Source organism: Pectinophora gossypiella, chromosome 13 (assembly GCF_024362695.1).
Source record: "Pectinophora gossypiella chromosome 13, ilPecGoss1.1, whole genome shotgun sequence".
NCBI lineage: Eukaryota > Metazoa > Arthropoda > Insecta > Lepidoptera > Gelechiidae > Pectinophora > Pectinophora gossypiella.
In genome coordinates this window covers 14,683,604-14,705,831 of record NC_065416.1, presented here as the reverse complement: position 1 = coordinate 14,705,831, position 22,228 = coordinate 14,683,604, and the positions used below count along the sequence as shown (strand labels likewise).

General features: G+C 36.4%; 2 protein-coding genes across 4 annotated transcripts in view; one reads left to right on the top strand and one right to left on the bottom strand.

Annotated features, from left to right (window-relative positions):
• The window catches only part of LOC126372177 (uncharacterized), a 319,771-nt gene that overhangs the window by 21,424 nt on the left and 276,119 nt on the right, over positions 1–22,228 (top strand). The window lies entirely within an intron of this gene.
• Positions 7,244–22,228, bottom strand: part of LOC126372174 (uncharacterized) — a 97,066-nt gene continuing 82,081 nt past the window's right edge. Inside the window, exons 4-7 of the mRNA XM_050017822.1 lie at positions 17,847–18,037; positions 17,274–17,403; positions 16,400–16,540; positions 7,244–10,990 (exon numbers count right to left, since the gene is read on the bottom strand). Of these exons, the coding sequence (XP_049873779.1) occupies positions 10,830–10,990; positions 16,400–16,540; positions 17,274–17,403; positions 17,847–18,037 (623 nt within the window). The 3' untranslated portion in view covers positions 7,244–10,829. The remainder of the gene's footprint in view (positions 10,991–16,399; positions 16,541–17,273; positions 17,404–17,846; positions 18,038–22,228) is intronic.

Genomic DNA, 22,228 nt, shown 5'->3' with positions numbered 1-22,228 from the left:
CTATTGAACGAGACAAAGTATATCTAAAAAGCAAAGAGGGATTCAGCGGGCTAGCACCGCTAACCATCCCCAAAATATTATTGGGGAGTGTCATATCCCCAATTAAACGCGGTAAGAACCCGTTATTATGTGCTTTAATTCTACGAATAAATAATAAGTCAGGAAGAGTAACTATGAACAAACGCCGGCGAAATATTGGCCCCACGACATTCTAAAAGATCGTAAATCCATAAAACCAATCAGTAGCGATTCCGTGACGCGCTTCATTGCGACAAGCGCTGTGATTGGTTATCAATAGCAACCACAATAGAGGTTGGTGCGTGTGTTTCCGGGGTTCTCAAATCAAGGATGTTGTTATGCAATGCATGGATGAGTATAAACAAGTAAAAAATGGACGAAACTAACGGTGGATTTAATAATTTTTTGTGTTTTGTATTTCGGATGAGGCGTGTTGCTGAATTGTGTATTCAAGTAGTATTATTATATTGCATGTTTTGTGTTTTGAATTAATTGGTATTTAGTAAAAACAACTATTCAATACTTTAATTTTTTACTTGGATGATATATAAATATAATTACAATGTTACTTATTATTTACTGGAATAGGATGGAAGCCGATCATCCTCTCTTCTTTCGTAACGAACTGCTTTTATCCATTTTTGCAGTCGGTTTTCATTTTTGGGGAAAATAAAAAAAGGAAATTTCGACAAGACTAAATAACTGAAAAACTTATATTTTGCTGGAAATTGATAATATTACTTGACTGCATAGTATTAAAAATTATAATTTACCTATCTGAATATTAAGCTAGGAACTTCTTGAATAATGCGGACCAAAGTACAATGTGTTTACGAGAACAGAAATGTTATATTTACCGATGATAAGTTATTCCAATTATCTTTTTGCTGCGCTTTTTTCGTTTCCTACACCAACTAACTACACATGACGACATTTTACATAATATTTCACTGTTTTTTCCATAGAAATATAGCATAAATCGAGCAATGACATACGTTAGTGACGGCGTGAGGCAGATTGAAGTAGGTGCGAGTAGTCATTTTAAGCCCCGCCCACTCAGTGTACATTTTAGTGGCGTCAAATTGTGAGCGTTGTTACTCTTCCTGACTTATTATTCATTCGTAGCTTTAATTATGATAATAACCGCGTAAACTTAAAACAATGTAAGAATGAAATTATCCCTTTTGTTTAATAAAGAAAGAATTAAACATCATCAATCATCCTCATCATCGGGGTCTATTGGTGAGGACCTGTAAATGGCTGTTTGTTTTTTAGTATGAGCTATTATTTTGTATCGTTAGCTGTTGGTCTTCCAATAAAAATAAATAAATAAACATAACACATACAGTCTAACACACTCTACATTAAATAAAAAAATATATATCTAGCGCGACGCACTGAACTGACGCAGAGCTGCGAAATTGCTGGCAGCGTTTCATGCTTTATATACAATTTTAAAACGAAAGTGAGTGAAGTATATATTTGCACCAGCACAAAATTATTGCGTTACCTAACCAGTCACAAACACAGCCGAGACTTCCCTCGTCTACTTAGCAAGGTTTATAATAAGCTGCCGATATTATGGTTTTAAAAGGCCACATTGAAACAAACAGTGTCGAAATATCGGGAGTCTCATATCCCCAGTTAAACGCGGTAAGAACCCGTTATTATGTGCTTTAATTAGGCCACATTGAATCAATTCATTCAAGAAAGCAATATTGCAATTTGACATTTGCGCATATAAAATTAAGTGCGCAATGTCAACAAATGAATTGACGAATTTATTCAATGTGATTGAAATTGATTACTTATTTAGAAGCCCGGACGGCATTTTACACGTTATACTTTAAGAGATTTTGAATGGTACATATGCATATGTAATTCGATAGTTATGATTGTCAAATATATTGTAATTTGGGCTAAAAAATCTAAACATAGACGAAAAATAAAGAATGAACGAATACAAACTTTGTTGCACATAAAAAAAAGAGGTCTCATAGCTAAAAGAGAACTCTTCCAGACAACCATCGCGAAATAATAGTATATACACTTATGTATACTTTATAAATCTATACATTGTTTAAGGATTACGCATTTATTGTTGTTATGGATCTACCTTCTCCACTCCAATTTCATCAGTCCTTCCGTGATCATGGCGCTTGCAACAGTGTTGAATCGGGAGTCTCATACCCCTGATTTTAACGCGGCAAGAACCCGGTAGTATGTGTTTTAATTAGATAAATATAACATACTATGGGCAATAAATATACACAAACATGTATACAATTTAAAATAATTTGCAGTCTACTAGGATTTCTATACACTCTATTAAACGAAGTAGAGTCTAATTATTGATATTCACAAACATTTCCGACATGACAAAAAACACGTCCACTAAACGATCAATCAATTCAATCAATACAATTAAAATTGACAATCATAACTAAAACCGAATAACAAACTAGTTAAATGCAATATGAAAGACGGATAGACGGCGCACGATTTCGCTAAAGCTTTAACCATCGACGGAAAAAGAGGGTGTTATTTTTATCTGACTGCATTTTTGATCTGTGACTGGTACTTTACAATAGCACGACTGTAGGTCTTCTGTCTCATTGTATTAACAAAGCTTTCTATAAAAACCCTAAACGTCCTTAAAAAATACCTAATTTATTATTTTATTTACCAACTTCAAGTAAATGTATAAAGGGCATTTTTCAATATGAATGCACCTTTATTTAACCCGTCGTATGTCGGGACGCATATCTCAACCTGACGCGGAAAAACTATTGTATTTGGTACCTCGACAGATGAGGGGTTAAATTGACTTTCATTTCAAAGAACGTAGAGAGCCGACTTAACACATTTCCTACCAACAATTTTAACGTACGTCTTTTCTTTTTCGTACAAAAATAATATTTACTTTTGGGAAGAGCGTTAGAAGACTACAGTAGTGCAGGGAAATATGTTCCGATATACTTAGTATGTTGGTTAATTACGGTTTTTCTTGCAGCTTCTTTTCCACGGCTATACAGGTTGTGAGAAGCTGCAGTAGTTTTAGGCAGATGAGACGTTCGTTATGTAAAAATTGACGATTCAAAGTGTATGTCACCTACTGAATAAAGATATTTTTGAATATCATTTTTTTTTGCGAAAACAAACTTATTTGCACTAAAACTAATCGCGACCTATTTCGATGTATGGAGATAGTAGTTTCAAAGGCAAAGTCAATGTCTCGGAACAGTCGGTGCGCGAGTCGCACTCACACTTGACCGGCATTTTTCATCGTGTGATAGACGTGCCCATGATTAGCCCAATGAGGAACTTTCTGGGCTACGTTCCCAAAAAAAAACTATAGATGGCGCTGTACAGATTTATCGTGATAATTACCTATTTTCAAAACAATGTAATGGGTGAAGACCTCAACGGTTGCAGCGGTGGAGATGGGAGCCATCGGTACGGCAATGCAGGACGGAAGGGGCAAGTCACAGGGACTGTATTCTGTTATCTGGAACCTGACAGAGGGTAGCAGTAACTGTCAGTACTATTCAGAGGCGGAGGACAGGAGTCCTAGTATGGCTTTGTAATAGACTACTCTGGGCGCCATCCCACTTGCGTCAGACAGAGTACTGCGGGGCGGAAGGCAAGAGGGAAAATGCTGCACCGACAAGAGCGTGGCTCTTAAATTGATGATGATGAATGTAATGGCAGAGGCACATATAAAAAATGTTACTTGATATTTGGATCAGATATGGTATAGAATTATGTTGCTATCTACATATATCGCTTCTCTTTATCTTGATCAGAATAATAATGGGATGGAAGATGTGATGTGCCTGGCTGTAATAACAAGGGTCATCATTTATACCCAAAAACAAAGATAAAAGATGCATTATGTCAGTTATATCCATGAAATTAGAAGGGAAGGCAAAGGCAATTCTGTACAGCGCCATCTACATAATTTCTGGAGAACGTAACCCTGAAAGTCCGTCATTGGGATTACAGTCGTGAGAGAATGATTATTTACATTTTCTTCCATAAACAAATATACTTACATTTTTTTAACCAACATACTAAGTATCACAAGCATATATCCATAGACAAGTTTACAAGAAATGTTCCATAGATAAATCTCACTAGAAACCCACAAAGACGAGTGCTTATAGACGTAAGCGGTGCAGCACATCACATTATAACATAGAACGAGTGAATGTATGTATAATTGACATATTAGCACATATACATTGCGAGACGGAGTGTAGGAATATAGTTATAGCTATGACTGTGTAAAATAAATATACTTCTCATCAGAAAAATCGAGACGCTTCCAAAATGAACAACGAATTTATTTAAATTTGAATTTGGAACACTTACATTTATCAAAACACTTCAGATTTTTTTTTACAATGAATAAACGAATTTCGTCTCATTTTAAATTTGAATTTGGAACATTAACTTAGGATTTAAAAACCTTATAATACCCATTGTAAAATGACATTCATTTTTATTCTTAATAAGTATTTGCATGTTTTTCTGATAATACTTACGAAACATAGATTTGATTGCAACACACAGTGACTGCAAGTTGTCTTTAATTACTTGTGCCCAACCCGTTACGGTTTACGAGCGTGAGTTTATGTATGTACGTATGTGTAAATAAACTTGAGAGAAGTTGCGATTTTCTTGATGAGAAGTGTATATAGGCATCGATTGATACGGATTAAACTTAATTCTAGTTCAGTTTGACATCTCTTAAACATAGTGCTGTCTTTCACTTACTATGAGAGCAAGAAAGAGATAGAGCTCTTTGAGAACTGTCAAACGGAAATAAATTATGTCTGTCCGCCTAAATCGACATATAGTACATAAATCTTAGTTTTCTACTCTGAAAAGCAAGCACAACACTGATTAGGAATATTAGTTATTAGTTAGTTTGGGCTTAAATTTGTGGCGTTTGGGTGTCTTTTACCTTAGAATAAACAATAGTACCACGTGTAGAACGGTAACTCTCCTCCCCGCACCGATTCGTATCGGGCGCCGACCTCACCCCTCTGGGTCTTACTGTAAGCGTAAATGGCCGTAAGTAGGTAGGAGACGGCGGACTGTCTGTTTCGCTTGCGCTTACGCTGCACAGTGTACCACCATGTAAACTACATAAGAGAGCACCCAATCCAGCAGTAACATCATGTAAACTACATAAGAGAGCACCCAATCACCATCAGCAGGCCCTGCTGCAGCAACCGTGCCGCGCGGCTCGATTTATATGGAGAGTTTCCACCAATAGATGCAGCGAATGCTATCTACGTGGATAAACGTCGTACCATTATTGGCCAAAGCCCTCGACATAATACCGCGGCACGGTTGCCATGCCGCGAGGACTGTATAATTCAACCCGTAGAGAATATATGTAGGTACGTGTAGATCGAGATAGTGAACACACAGAAAGGCAATGAGCTTTATACAGAAACTACTCATCTCCACAGGCAGTATACCGGAGCTACCGTTACTAAACCGTTTTGAATTCAAATAAAAAAGTAATTTATTCTATTCTATTTTCTTTGTCTGTGGCTGCATCGTTCAGAAACGATGATTCTGCCAATGTCAAGGTAAAAAAGTAATTTAAAAAAAATCGACTTTAAAATCGGATAGTAAAGTGACATCTATAGGCAAGATTCTGCCAAGGCAGTCTCTTCTGTAAAAACCTCAAATTTTCAGGTTAGGTTAGCGGATCCCATGAAAATGGGATAAAGATGATTCTTCTATCGTGTGGGTTGTGAGATGGATTACCAACCTCATCAACCTTGGTGTCAGGGTTATTCTTGAGCCGCCAAAGGCCCCTGACGTGACTCAAGTAACGACTACGTACTTACATCAGTAAATAGTAACCGGGACCAACGGCTTAACATGCCTTTCGAAGAACGGATCATCTTACTTTTGGACAATCAGGTGATCAGTCTGCAATGTCCTAACCAAACTAGGGATCACAAAGTGATTTGTCCCCACCGGGATTCGAACTCGGGACCTCCGGATCGTGAGCAGAACGCTCGAACACTGGACCACGGAGGCCGTTACCAAGATGATGATAGTTTATCCCGTATACTGCCTGTGATGATGACAAGAAGGAAGTGGGTAGCGTCATATATTTCTCTTTATATCTGATCTTCTCTATCCTAAGGCTCGCCTGATATGCACCGTCGCGTACAAAAATAAACCACTATGCACTTCGATAACAATTTACAATATTTATCTTTCAATTCTCACGTGAAATTCCACTTCAATCTGCGTCATTGCCTTCAAGTGTCACGGTTCTGTTAATATATTATGTATTTATATCATGCATTACGTATCAGTATATATTACTAGCATATTGTCATTTAATAACGTGTGATAGCTTTTACTAAGCCGTGTGGCTGCAGGGTCTGTTGCTACTCGAGTTTTAAAATTATCATATCGTCAATATACATATGCGCCAATACATCGGTCGAGGTTTACTCGGATAATGGCCCTGATTCCTGCAGACACCTCCTAATTTTATTTTAAGTTATACCCGTCATTTTCTTATCCTCTGAAAAATAAAGCGACGGAATTAACAAATTAATTTTAAAAGGAATGAATAACCCGGGCGAATAAAATAGGCATCTCGCTGGTATGTAATTCGTTTGACGTGCTGTCTACTTAACTCTGTAGGTTATTGACCGATGTAAAATTATTAGACGGTAGTTTTAGATTTCTGCTTAAAATTGACGTGTATTCCATAAATTTTATGCCTGTCGTTTACTTGTCCCTTTCTTTTTCAACGGATAAGAAAATGACAGGTATAACTTAAAATCCAATTAGGTGGCGTCTGCAGGAATTAGCACCATTATCATAATTAAAACACATAATACCGGGTTCTTACCACGTTAAAATCAGGGATATTGAGACTCCTGATATTTCATTTTAACGCGCGGTAAGAACCCGGTATTGTGTTTTTATAGTGCGACAATAATCCATACACATAAAAACGCTGTCACAGCGTCGCCTTATAGAAAAACTTCGTAAGAGATGTTTTGAAAATTCACATTCGGATGTAATGTTTGTTTTTTTTTTGTGGTTTATTAGGACGTCCACCAGCGCCATATGATTATCTCTATATTATCTATAGAGATAATCATATGGTATATATGATTATCTCTATCATAATCATATTTCTTTCTTTCTTTAAACAAAACCTCGCTACAGACACGTCTTTTATAATCCAGGTAAAAAAAAACATTATAGTCTCAGTTTTTACCTTTTATAATCTGGGGGCGCGGTAGTGCCCCGCCAAGTCGAGGCAAGCGAAGCGCTAAGGATAATATATCGAGGTTTTATTGGAAGAAAATCGTTACCAGAATGTGATTTTTCAAAACAAGTTCTTACGAAGTTTTCATTATAAGGCGACGGTATGCGTTTCTATACCAGTTATCTGACTACCTCCGCTCCTTTTCGTTGTTTCATCTTCTTCACAATCATCGAGTGACAGCAGAACCTGTTTACGCTTAAACATACGAAGCGCTTCGCACGCTTCTAACGAAGCTTGCTCTATCCCTATACTATATAATAATTATAATTATTATCCTAAACCTTCGCACCAGTCTCCAAATGATATTAAAAATAATTATATACACTTACGCTTACAGTTACAAATCACAATTTGAACCAAAACAAAATCAATCACAGCACAAAATCACAATTAAAAATAAAACTTACCTCCCAATATGAATGCCTTAAATACCTGAGATCATGTTATAAAAATATTATCTAATGTTGCAAAAAATATATACCTTAATTAAAATTACCATTTTTACAGCTAGTAACATTAACAATCTTTCGAACGGTAAGCAATATGATTCAAAAGTACGCTCGCGTCTGGGTTGCCATTAAATAAAGCGTCAAGTTTCAGACTTATTACTATAGTATAAATATTTTATCAAAAGTAAATGCAAGTGTCGTAGAAAAAAAGGTTAAAGCATTTAGTAAATACTACTCAATCGATACAATTTTTAGTGCTGGCAACCCTGACTCGACTTCCAAACGCTTATATTACTAGAAATGATCTCTCTCAATGATTAGGTTTAAGCTAGTTTATGCTGGAATGTTTTCCCAAAACTGGACACCATTACGTTACATTATCACTAGATAATTTCAAGTACTTTTAGCTGCTTTTCGAATACACACAATAGATAACGGCATTTAATAATTGAACATCATTATTATATATTTTTCAACATCTAGCCTATTGGACTACTTCTAATTTTAAAAACCTTATTTTTTGTAACTGATAACATTTTTGGGACAACATCAGCACTCGTACGTTACACAGTCGAATTCGAGCAAGCTAGCTACAACCAACCTACAGATTATTCTATCACGCCGATTTAAAATGATTACCACTGACTGATATGTTCCGCATTACCCCTTTCGTTTGTCGCAATTATGACATGATTTTGTTCATGCTCATGTGACGTCAATAAAAAATGCATAAATAAAGAATAGTATTGAAACTCAGCTGGGGCCTTAGCCAAGTTAAAAACGATTATTACAATCTTAGTGCCAGTGATAAAATATATGGGATTGATATGTTATCTTACGTTCTCTTCTAGACTAACTGCATTGAAATCGTCTTTTTTGGAGTTATGTATCTAGACACGCGGCAGCGTGTCAAGCCAAGTTCATACGTTTTTACAATAAAATACCAGACAGTATTTTGAATTTGTCAGAAAATAAATTTAAGCTCATATGCAGCTTAATTTATGTAAAAAATCTCATTATAAGATTAATGATTACCTAAATGATAAAAATACCTGGTAGTAAATGTGTTTCTCTAGTTATTAAATAACTTGTAATGTATACATACGTTGATTTAAAAGATGTGTTGCCTTTGCAGTTTCTTGTCATTTCTTCTCCTCAGCCATAAGAACTTTCGAAATGACGTAGATTAAAATATGTTAAATTGAACTTCACCAAGTTGATGATTCTGATTCGTCAATCTCAAACATTTTATCACTGTCACTGTCGATTGTCATAATCGTTTGCAACTTGGCTGGGAATTAACAATGCCCCCCAGGCAATTAACAATGCTGGGCGATTCTTCTGGCTGAAATTGTTTATAGATAAATCTGGCAGACTTTTAAAAAAATTTATTAATTACAAGAAATTCGTGTTTTATTCCTTTTACATTAAATTTATTATAGCTAATACAAAAAGCCTGTCAGATGAATCAACAAATTACTTTACCCTGGGGGTTAGAAAAGCCACATGCAATTCATTTAAAAAAACAATTTTGCAATTTGACATTTGCGCTCATAAAAGTAAGTGCGCAATGCACGCAAATTTCAAATAGTTTTATATATATAACTATATATATTATAATTTTTAGACGAATTGCTTCGATGTGGCCTTTTTAACCCCCTGTTTAACAATACATTGTACACTTGCTGTTAGATAGTGAATTCACAGATTATAAACACACTCTAGTGGCGCCATAATGTTTACAGGAACGTCAGAACTGTCAAAAAATTGCCGGTTTTCCGCTTGGCGTTATTACTATCCAATCTTGGCGCCACTTTTACTTGAAGTATGTTTTAGTATCTTTTACACACAATGACTGTATTATTAAATTAGTATTGTATGTTCTCAATTCTATTCTTTATAAGTCTTTATATTTTAACTAATTTTTATTGTTTAATATGTCTTATGACCTTTTCGATTTTTACAAAAGGCTTTTTGAGTAAAATGTTATGCCTGATCCATATTATTCCAGTAAGCATTCCATCCAGCGTTTGAATCCAGCTTTGTAAAGTTGCTGGATAAATGTGAACCAACAAAGGAACGCGCTTATTTCAGTGCTGGTTTACATTTTCTAGTAATCCAGTGCCGGAACATTCAAACGCACTGCAGTTCTAGTCCACCATATTCCAGAGAAATCCCAGAGCTGGATTCAAAATATTCAAATAGGTACTGAAATTTGTCCATTGCAGCGTGTTCATTTTCACATTATTAAAAAAAGTGTTTATATTTAAATTGTAACCCTCGGAAGCAGCGTGGTCACTGCCAACACGAGCATTGCTTACTGGGAGGTACACAATTTTGTTATTGTAAAATACTGGAGAAATAAATGTATTTTTATTTATTTTTTACATTCCAGCGCTAGATCACATTATTCCTCGTATTATTTGTTGGGTTATAATCCGAACCTTTAACGTATTACCTAATTATGCGATGTATATGTCTGTAACCTGTTGTGTACAATTAATAAATTATTTCAGGAACATTCCAGCGGTGTATTGAATACTTGGACTGGTAACCTTACTGCTATAATGTGAATCGGGCATTGTGTAAGCATGTCATTAGCAAAGCTTTGATATACTTTCATAAATGAGAATTGTAATGTCAGACTTATTCGTATTACGATAACGCAGTCTTGCTCTACGCGGTTTTGAGCGAATGATGTGCAGATTAGCCAAAAAAGAAAATAGTTCAGGTAATTTCGATAAGTCCTTTTCACTAAAGTTAACGACAGGTTCAGTTTTTTACAGACCCGAGGAGGAAACCAACCCAATTTCAGGTTCGATCAAATGCTTCGAAGACTTTTGTCAGGCCTTATCCTGATGATGAGATTGTTGATTATGAAAATACCCTCACTATTTTTTCTTTTTGGCTAAGCTGTTACAACCTCGCTACCTTCCCAAAGTCCATCGGCAATTTGAACACCTAACTGACATTTAAAATCATGACATAAGTCCTGAATCGGTGCGATAGAATATTCTAAGGTTAAGGTAAGACGAGAATCAGACTCGCCGGGGCTTCCCTGGCCCTGGGCACTCCGTGGACTTGATGATGGAGGCCGCGTATGAAGGCATGTCCCGTGGCACAGGGTCGTTCTCCATAAACCCGGGATTAAGGATTATATTAGGCACTAGCTCCATCACATCTTGATCTTCATCGTACTCTTTTGAGGTTAGGTTTTCGAAGTTAGGTTAGGATGGGTTAGTATACATACCGTCATGTTAGTGTATGTTAAGTGTGCCCCGTAGTCCAAGCGTGCGTTCCAAGCCAGTGCGATAGAGGGGAAAGAAGAAAAAAATTCGAATGAATAAAAATTTGGCGGTACAGCGTATGTCTTGAAGAGCGAGACATGCGGATAGACCAAAATAGTTGAGAAAGCTCACTCATTTATAATTTAAAACTGTTACAAAGGTGTCGATTCGGGCAACCACCAACTTAATTTGACAGATAACTAAAATTAGCTCTATCTCTTTCTTGCACGTAATGTAAGAGAAGGACGGCTAATTTAAGAGCTGTCAAATTAAAATTAGTTTAAGTTGGTGTGCGCCCCAATAGGCAACATTAGCTCTTTACATAACGTCAATGTTTTGACATAATTTTTGACGGACTTTTTGTGGCCGTTTCAGTTCTCTTAATGGTAGCTTAGTTTAATAATTTGTTGGCGTTAGATAGAGAGCTTAAACAATATCGGAGTGAGTTTCAATAAACTAAAGTTTATTATGCTAGAGCAGCAAAAAGATAGGAGCAAAGGAGAATGGATATTTTTATCTTTGAGTAACAAACGTTACCTAAACATTGGTTCTGATTCCAGTACACACCATTTAATTTTATTTTAAGTCATACCTGTCATTATCTTATCCACCGAAAAGGAAAGGGACGGGTAATCGACAAGCATAAAATTAATGAAACATGCCAATTTTAGACACAAATTTAGGAACCCTTCCAAAAATGTTATATTGGCCAATAACCCGCCAGAATTAAGTTGACAGCTCACGTCAAACGGGTTGCGTATAAGCGAGATATCTATTTTATTCGCCCGGGTTATTTATTCATTTTAAAATTAACAGTTGTCAATCATCCGTTCACTTCCTTTTCGGCAGAGAAGAAAATGACAGGTATAACTTAAAATAAAATTAGGAGGTGAGTGCAGGAACCGGAACCATTGTTAATTTTACGAGACTAGTTAAGTCCACCCTTGTAAATGTCCATTTCTTGTTTGTGATGTAACTAGTTGTTAAGTGCAATAAAGTATAATTATTATTATTAAGTGCACAGGAGATTCCATACTACCCATTCTCCTTTAAAAAGCTCTTAATGTTTTGCTGAGACAAATTTCATACAATAGTAGTCAAAGTGATGTATGAAATATGTTTATCTATACGTATAATTTAGTACGAGTATACCAACTTTAGAGCGCTATGCGAAGCCACTCCTTTTAATAAGAGACTAACTAGTAAAATCTACTAGCTACTGCCTTGAAAATGAGGTTTTAATAAAACTATTACTCTAAAGAAAAAAATATTAGGATCGTAATTTAAAAAAGGATTTTTGAAATTACTTAGATTTTTTTATGAAAAATTCATGTTAATCTGTCCCTTTAACGACTTAACATATTAAATTGTGCTTATTATAAAAAAAGATATAGTGCATTTCATGCATTTCTTATTTAATAATATATTTTGAACTATTATCATTTATTATCTTCAAATGTACTTATTATAGAGATAAAGTTTTGAATTACATATTTACTTTATTATTAACTGCAAGCTTTAAATACATTGACTTTGGATAGAAAAGTGTTTTTCACAGATTAGGTGGTCCGTTACATTAGAGGTGGTCCGAAGTTTATCATAAGAATAGAATTGCAAGTCGAATCACCAATCAGATTCTTATTTATTACTTATCACGACAGTTTCAGCCAATCACAGACGGGCGCGGTCACGTGATAGGCATGGCTTACGATTGGATAAAATTGGAAGTAAAATGTCTACTTAGCCAAAGTTCTAATAGTTACAAGCCCTGAAGTAGAAAATGGGCGATATCACAATGTACTAAGACCACGTGAGTTTATTGGAAGCTTGTGCCAAAATGCGTGGAAACTTTGGAATTTTAAAGAACTATAAATTTTGGCAAGAATGTTCACTCTACGTAGCTATAAGCTTAATAACGCTAAATGTACTACGCGCTTTATCGCATATAATGTAACGTTTACCTACCGAAGCACTTATACTTTCAACCTTAAAATCCTTCACTGACATCGCTATAAGTAATGCTATTAATAATTTAGGTATAATACGACTTAAAAATGTTGTTTTACACTAGAAATATGCATTGCAGCATTGCCCATAATTATCTTAGTCTAATTAAATATATTTAACGGAATTATTTGTCTTATAAAGCCTAAGGAATCACTTTTAATTATTATTATTTAGCATTATCCCGTTTTTCACAGTGTCCGCTTACCTAACCTGAAGATTTTGTCCGGTTTTTTACAGAAGCGACTGCCTGTCTGACCTTCCAACCCGCGAAGGGAAAACCAGCCCAATACAAGTTAGATCACATACCTCCGAAAATGCATTTCTCGGGAATGTGGGTTTCCTCGCGATGTGGGTTTCACCGCTGAGCAGGTGAACCACACGTGTACTTTTAAATATTATTATTTATTATGTTTACATTATAATAGGATGGAAAATGTCTAAAGTTGTACTACTGCGTCTCTAGGACTTAGTAATCAATTCTATTTTGTAATTGACGTCCAGTAGCAACATTGGTCCGAACATTAATTTATTGCTCTATTAAATATATCAATTATGCATTTACAAATATGCCTATATGCGCGTAATATTGCATTAAAAATGAGCAAGTCGAATACTATCACTTTAGCGCTATGTAATCCAAAATGGCTGCAATTTAATTTTACCTCAAAATCGAAAGTACTTATATTTTCTTTTTACGTTAGTTACATATTTTAAAGTTGCTTAAAACGTTTTTGCGCCTATTCTATCTTAAATTGAAAATATAAATATGAAATATATCTTTTTTAATATTTGACGACATTTAAAATATTTCTTGCTAATATAATACAGCACAAGGTAACTTTATATAGCGAGATTGAGTCAATTGATTTTTGGTATATATTTAATTAAATATTAATATCAATGCGTAGCACCAATCGCGTAGTTTATTGGAAGCAGTCCTATATTGAAAAGGCTCTTTTTGATTATTTTTGTACTTTGTTTTATAAAATGCTATAGATAATCTACTTTTAAATATAAAGAAAAAGTGTAGATAATAACGATTTTTAGTTATTAAATATAACAATTTTAATTGGCACTAATATATTTTTTTATTATATTTGATTTTATCTTTTTAATATTCTAAAACTATTTTTAAAGGAATGTTTTTTTTTTAGATTTGAGTTGTGCATTTTATTTTTTTAATTCTATTAAAGAGTGCGTTCAACTTCTTACAATACAATTTCTTATTTATAATTTGACGTTTCGAATAAAAGTAAGCGTATTTTTTTTGTAACGAAGTCCTACTGCTTACCTAATTCAATGTTTTTTTTTTTTAATTAAATGGGTTTGCTCTTGACACCATTCTGCTTCTTAAAGAGGTTGATTTATTTGATCTTCTGCTACATTTTAAATAAATTGTTCGATCTTATATTATACTTTATAGTAATAATACTTATATTATGCTTGTTTTATGACTTTCACCGTTTCACAATACTTAACTAAGATTATTTTTTAGATTAAACACTCCACGTTTATCGACCAAACGTTATTCACATATCGATCTATCAATCAATCAATCATATTTCTTCAATTGATCAATCATGTTTATTCTCTTATAACAGGTACAATATTTTCTTTTTTTATACTTGAATGTGTTAGTTTTGATCGATCGATTGGTCCCTTTGGTTATATTTGTTAAATATTGATTAATTGATCAATGTTGTCGACTTATCACTAGCTAGATTTGAAATGATCTGATATCTCAATCTGGTCTTTTAAATTTTGAAAAACTTTAATTTATATATTGCTGTATAGTTCAATTAATTGAGCAGGTTGACGTTTCAGATCATTTTATCTTGAGACGTATATAAACGTTCGGCCGACTTTATACGTTTTCACAGACGCCAACGCAACGTATATACGTATATTTAACCAGATTTAATACGTTCGGTCAAATATAAAGGTTTTCACATTAGCCAACACATCAACTCACATTATTTAGGGATGGGAAGTAAAAATATTCGAATATAATGCACCAGGGTTGCTGAGGTTGGTAATCCACCTTACAACTCCTTTATATCGGCGGGTAATATATCCGTCGGCTAGCGTGAAAACATCGCATGGTTAAAAGTTAAAACTGGCGTATACGCAACGATATTACATTATACAGGGTGTTAGTGACATCATAACGAAAGCTTTGAGGAATGATTCAGACCATGACTGTGAGTTGATATCAAGTGGAATCATCCGTCGCCAAAAGTATGTAACTGAAAATAATAAAAAAAAAAACACTAAAATTTTCATGATTTTTCGGACAGGAAATTACACTTGATATAAACTCAGAATCATGGTCTGAATGATCCCTCCCAGTATTCGTTGCGATGTCACTAACACCCTGTATAGGTACACTACCAAGTTGAACGTATAGTGACACCAAGTAAGCGCTTTTTGAAAGATCACATTCGGATTTTTTTGTTAACAAAACCTCATAATAGACAAGCTTGTTTCAACCCAGGTTAAACTTTGTGGTGTCAATTTTTACCTACATTGAATCTGATTGACAGAATTCTTTGAAGGTTTATTTGAAGATCACATCGCAATGTGATTATTTAAAAAAGCGCTTACGTGTCACTACAAGGTAACGATATGTCACTACGCGCTCGATTTTATTGACTCATAAACGACTCAACTGTTTCTTTTGACAGTTCACATAAGATAGCGATAAAGTGACAGATAAAAAAATAACGGACCTCTTTGCTCTCGTGCTATCTCTATCTTTGTCGGTCAATAGTCAAAAAGGTCTTTAGGCTGTCAAACCAGCACGTTTTTCAAATGCGATCTACTAAGACAAAACATCATTGCGTATACGCTCTGCACAGTCACGAGCATTAATATGTACACACTTTTGTACCTTGTGACATTAACTTTTTTGACTAAACGATAACTATCGAAAAAAATAGAACGTTCACTTGATTCTACTAAAAAGGATGACAGGTGATTTTCTTGTCGGAAATGTTTAATTAAGATTTTGAGCTTTTGCTGCACCTAAATTTGGGTTGTATGCAGCTTTAAACTTTAAACACAATTTGTAATTAAAAAAAAAATTTTAATAAAAACAGAATCATGGTCTGAATCATCGCCCGATTTTGTTACGCTGTATGTCAAAGCGACAGCGTCCTAAAGTGGGTACATGCTATTGCTCATCAGTGTACACTAGTGAAACATCCTGTCGCCAGGGTTGATGGGGTCGGTAGTGCACCTCCCAACCCGCACGATAGAAGACTAGTGGAATAAGAAGTAGAGCCTGTGCAGCGGCTGCTAGGGCGCGCGCTCACCGTGTCGGCGCCACTCGCGGCACAGCACGGCGCACGTGCCGGCCGCCAGCACGGCCAGCGTGCCCATCACCACGCACACGGCCGCCAGCCACGTGCGCGGGTCGAACGACTCCGCGCCTTCCAGGAAGTGCTTATACAGCTCTGTTGGAGTCAAAGACAAAATATTATTATACAGGGTGTTAGTGACATCGTAACGAATACAGGGGGATAATTTAGACCATGATTCTGAGTTGATATCAAGTGGAATTTCCCGTCAAAAATTCATGAAAATTTTAGTGTTTTTAAAAATGATTTTCAGAAGAATCATGGTCTGAATAACCCCTCAAAGTTTTCGTTACGATGTCAATAACACCATGTATTTGTTGAATAACTATAGGTTGAATCATGGTATAACAAAACCAGGTATGCTCAATCCTATGAAAAGCCGCCATTGCTAGCCGTTTGATGACGTACTAAGTGTTACATGAGTGTTCTTGATAGCTCTGTTCGAACGCGTCACTTACATCGTAGTGAGGGGGTTGAAATCCCGGCTTGGGCATAAATAATTGATAACACGTAGTGTCCAGGATTTGTGCTAATGGCAATATGGTCGACCCCTATTTATTACATGGGACTTGGACATAGCTGGCGTGGAGTGGGTGTATTACCATACACTTCTGCCTACAACTTCGAGGATATAGGCGTGATGGTATGTTACGAATGAAATGTTTTCGCTTCCCCCACAAATCCACCAAATCAGAAAGGTTAGCCATGCGGTATCGATCAACTAATCACATCGCGTGAGACCTGCAGAGCAGACGCCCCGATGCTCTCTGCCACATGTCTACACGTGTCCTCTCCTTTTAGTTGGTAACTCATCCTTTGTGATACCAACCTGCCTCCTGGTCGCTGTAGAGCGTGGTGGCGAGGACCTCCACCGGCGGGCCAGGGCCCAAGGCGTTGGTGGCCCACACGCGGAACCAGTACGACGCGTTCGTGTCCAGATGGTACACGTCGATTTGCCGCTGGAATTGCAGAGCGAAACGCCAATATAAGTGAGTATATGAGAAACAATAGCCTCCGTGGCCTGGTGGTTCACGATCTGGACGTCCGGGTTCGATTCTCGATGGCGACATTGTAGAAAACACTATGTGAGACTGTCCTTTGTTTGGTAAGGACATTGTAGGCTTAAATCAAAAAGTAAATGTGAGGGCACACAGGGGGTTAAGCTGGCTATTGGTCGAAAATCACCTTTACCAACTCGCAGTGGAGCAGCGTGGTGAAGTTTGCTCCATATCCCATCTGGTTGATTGACGGGAGCCCTGTGAGTGGGACGTATATAGGCTGTTTATGTTTATGTATGAAAAACAATAATCCTGATGCAGAAGATATTACCGAAGATTTCAATCTCAAACATTTGCTTGGTTGATCATCAACCAACCTAAAACTATTTTGTGAAACACCTTACCGAGTTGGGGCTGATGTGGTTGGGACTGATGGGGCGCCACGGCTCGATGGTGCCGTTGACGGGTGTCGCGGAGCGGTACTGCGCCGTGAAGTCGATGATGGGGTGTCCTCCATCACCTGCCACGTTCCATAATATCAGCGCCAGGATGGTGGACGCGTGGACCGTCACGTTTACCAGCGGGGGAGGCTCCGCTGGAAGATACAAGGGGAGAAATTAATAACATTGTACAAAACACTAACAAAATAAAGAGAAGGCGAACGTCGTGTCTTATAAGAAAGTCAAAGAGGCCTTTGATAGACAACAATGGACAGTGCTATACCGACAAGAGCGTGGCTCTTAAATAAGAGATTATGATGATTGTATACACAACACTGGAGGGAGGCCTTGTGCAGTAGTAGGACATCTTAGGCTACACAAGACAAGTAGCCGTTGTAGTCCAGTTGGAAGAACGTTTGATTCTCACTGTGAGGTCGCAGGTTTGAATCCCAGCACGGGTCTAAACCAATTTTCGAATTTGTTTTCGAATTCATGCTTGGATCATAAATGATTATCACGTGCTCTGCGGCGAAGGAAAACATTGTGAGGAAACCCACATTCCCGAGAAATGCGTTACGTGACCTAACCTGTATTGGACTGGTTTTTCCCTTGCGAGTTGGAAGGTCAGACAGGCAGTAGCTGCTATAAAAAACCTGAAACTGATAAATTTTCGAGTTAGGTAAGCGGACCCTGTGGACAACGGGATAACGCTAGAGATGATGATACTATTTATCATTATCTCGCTCTATCAAATTATGGTTCTGAGCGGCAGAAAAGGATGTAGTTCAACCCTTAGTCGACAACCCACTGCGGTAGAAAAGTTAGTCTCATCCAACTGCAATATCTTATGCGAACTCCTCCAGACGAAAGGTTAGTTTTAAAGTTAGAAGGCAAAGAATATCCAAGTTATTCCATAACTAAAAGCAACCGTCGCGGCCGAACTCACTTCGCTCTTTGGAGAAAACTCAGACAAAAATAACGCAGATTTCCGCGATCCCAAAGGTCCTTTTATTTCTAATACTGTTATTATTGGATTCATGCTTGGTCGAATTTGTTTGGATTATGGTCGGTGGTCGGATGATATTGTGAGGTATGCAATGGATGAGACTTGCACAGGACCGGAAAGGATGGCGTGAAAGAGAGGAGGCCTATACCCAGCAGTGGGCGGATACAGGCTGAGTAGATAGATAGATAGATTATATTGGGCTCGTGTTGGAGCCGTGGTAGCCCAGCTGGGACTCTCACTGTAAGGTTGCAAATTCGAATCCAGCACGCGCCTAAACCTATGATTTTCGAAATCGTTTATCGATTGGATCATAAATGTTACGTGCTCAGCAGTAAAGGAAAACATCGTGAGGAAACCCACATTCCCGAGAAATGCATTTTCGGAGGTATGTGCCTATATAACCTAACCTGTATTGGGCTGGTTTTCCCTTCGCGGGTTGGAAGGTCAGACAGGCTTTTGTAAAAAACCGGACCTGTCAAATCTACAGGTTAGGTAAACGGACCCCGTGAAAAAAAGGGATAATGAAGATGATTGCCACCAGGTCGCAGACAATCTATCTCCGTGGAGAATTAAATAAAATTGCAGTGGCCCACCCGTGACCTCAGATATGATATTTTGTTGTTTTTACTCTGTTTGTAACACTTCGTATGTAATGTGTCACAATTTGTTGAATAAACATTTTCTCTCTCTCTCTCTCAATATGGGCATACTGGACGGACCTCCATATTATACCAGTCAAGCCGGGATATGGTGTCCGCCGGTACAATGAGTCTGATAAATTTATCATATTTTATTTTTGTTGTTTTTGTTTGTTTTATCTACCTGTTACTAACATTAGATTTAAGTTACTTTGTACTTACTAGCATCTATGGATTTCAAATCGGAAATAAATTCTTATTCATTCATAAACCCGGTCTGTTTGAAGAGATTTCTACTAGAAATAAGCTGAACCTTTTGTCTGTCTTGTGTTAGTCTTATTGTTTTACCTATATCCTGTTCTGTGTACAATAAACTGTTAAATAAAATTAAAAAAAAAAAAAAAACAGGCAGAAAACTTACCACAGCCTACCATTCGCAGTTAATGAAATTAAATCCAGAATTGAAGATAATACAATACAACCAAACTTTATAGTGAAAAAACACATTAGTAATACAATGTTCAATCCAATAAAGTGAAATACTAATTAATGAATTGGCAAACAAACAAAGCGACTGTATCGACCGTTGTCCCAGACATCGGTAAACAGAGATTCCGTCTGTCTGTGGTGAGCGTTTCGTTACGATATTACACAAAGGCACGTTAATCTAAATATTTGATCATATTATTATTTACATACAGTGTTTTGTATAAATAAGTACCAATATTGAACGTGTCTGGTTAACACGCTGTAGAAGTATGTGCATATATATTAGGGAATGCAATCCCGACTCGAGATCGCAAATTCGAGATCCCGCGGGATTGGAAATATCAATCCCGCCAGATCCCGCAACTTTCGGGATCTCGTCTAGTTCATAAAAAAATGCTAAGTTAGGATGGCTGAAAACGATGAAAACTGCTTGTTTGTGATAGTGAGGTTAATTAAATCAAAATATTATTCTTCAATATAACTAATTAAATAATTAAGTTTTCTTTGGAAATCAGCACAACAAAACATAAAGTATAACTTAAGGAGATTCGCTCAATCCCGTCAATTTCGAATGGGATCTCGTCATATTATGCTTCGGGATTGATCCCGAAATATTTGACGAGATCTCGCCAGATCCCGATCGCTTGATCGATCAATTGCATTTCCTAATATATATTTCCGACAAGAGCGTGGCTCTTAAATTAGTGATGATGAATATATATTTCAAAAATGCGAATACGTATTATCATGTGACATCCTAACAATAGGCTATTATACAACATTGTCAAATTAAATACTTTTTACGACACCTGAAACGAAAATTTTACATTGAATTTGTATGGAAATACTGTTAGAGTGACGTCATCAAACTACCCTCGCCACGTAGCACTGCGTGACTACGTCTCATGTCACACATTACCCGTTCCTGTGCTACGACTTAGCAGCTACGAAGACGCATTGTTTTCCCGGGTAAATTTCCTGCTACGGCGTAGTACGTAGATAAACAATGGCTCGTAACAGACGTAACACAAAAGCTACTTAAAGACACGCTTCACGCTTATACACTGCTCATGCATTCGCTACGCATGCATTCGCTACGCACGCTCACGCATAAGCTACGCACATGCCACCATTGTTGACCAGTCCATACACAAAATTACAATTTGCCTTAATGTTTACTGTCTATTTATTTGTACTCTCTTGTGTATAAGTTTGTTTTTATTACGTGTTTTGATTGTAAGTTATGTGTTATTCCGTGTTTTGTTTTTTATCTGTTTTTATAATAAATATTTCTTTCTTTCTGTCTTTCACATCCGTGATTCAGTGCGTAGTGTACTACAAATTTTGACTTGGATTGAAACTGTCTATTGCGAGGTATTGTAAGGAAAAACACATCAAATGTATTTTTTCAAAAAGGCGTTGGATTTCACTGTAAGGCGTCGATTGTTAATTGAATTTCTGTATACCTCATTAAGGTTACATTCAGTAATATAATATTATAATAATTTCCGCGAATACTAAACCTCACAAGTTATAATGGGGCATGCAACGACAGGGAACTGAAAATTTTTAATATGAGAGGTATCAGGGGGCCAAACTTGGGGGACGTAAGGATATGCAACCAAATGATGCATAATGAATTATGAATGAGTGATGAATATTAATGAAACTGAGTCATGTCCTAACAAATCCAACTCTATTACAGAAGCCAAATTGTGAAAGCGCTTTCTATAGTAAAAATTGACACATAATGTTCGTAATTTACAATCAGATTTCCAGAATTATTGGCTATGTGATAAATGTTATTATTGTATTCTGCTATCGTGTGTTCTGATGTCAGGGTTATTATTGAGCCGCCAAAGGTCCCAGACATGCCTCGTTTAACGACTACGTGCTTACATCGTAAGTACTAACCGGGACCAACGAATATTAACGTTGTATTATTGTATAAAATATTTTTTGATGATACTTAGAAGCATACTTTTAACTATACGTATAGAATTACTATGTTTACCCTAAAATGATTGAATATTATTGATAAATAATAATTTTTACAATTTTAGAGTTTTAAAATGGTTAATTATTGCAAGTTTTTTATTTTTTATTAATATAGTAATTAAGTAAATTTTCGCATGCTCATATCTAGCGGATCACGTGATTCTTAGCCAACCAACTAGCAACTGTTTAACAAAACCATGAATCATAGTGAATAG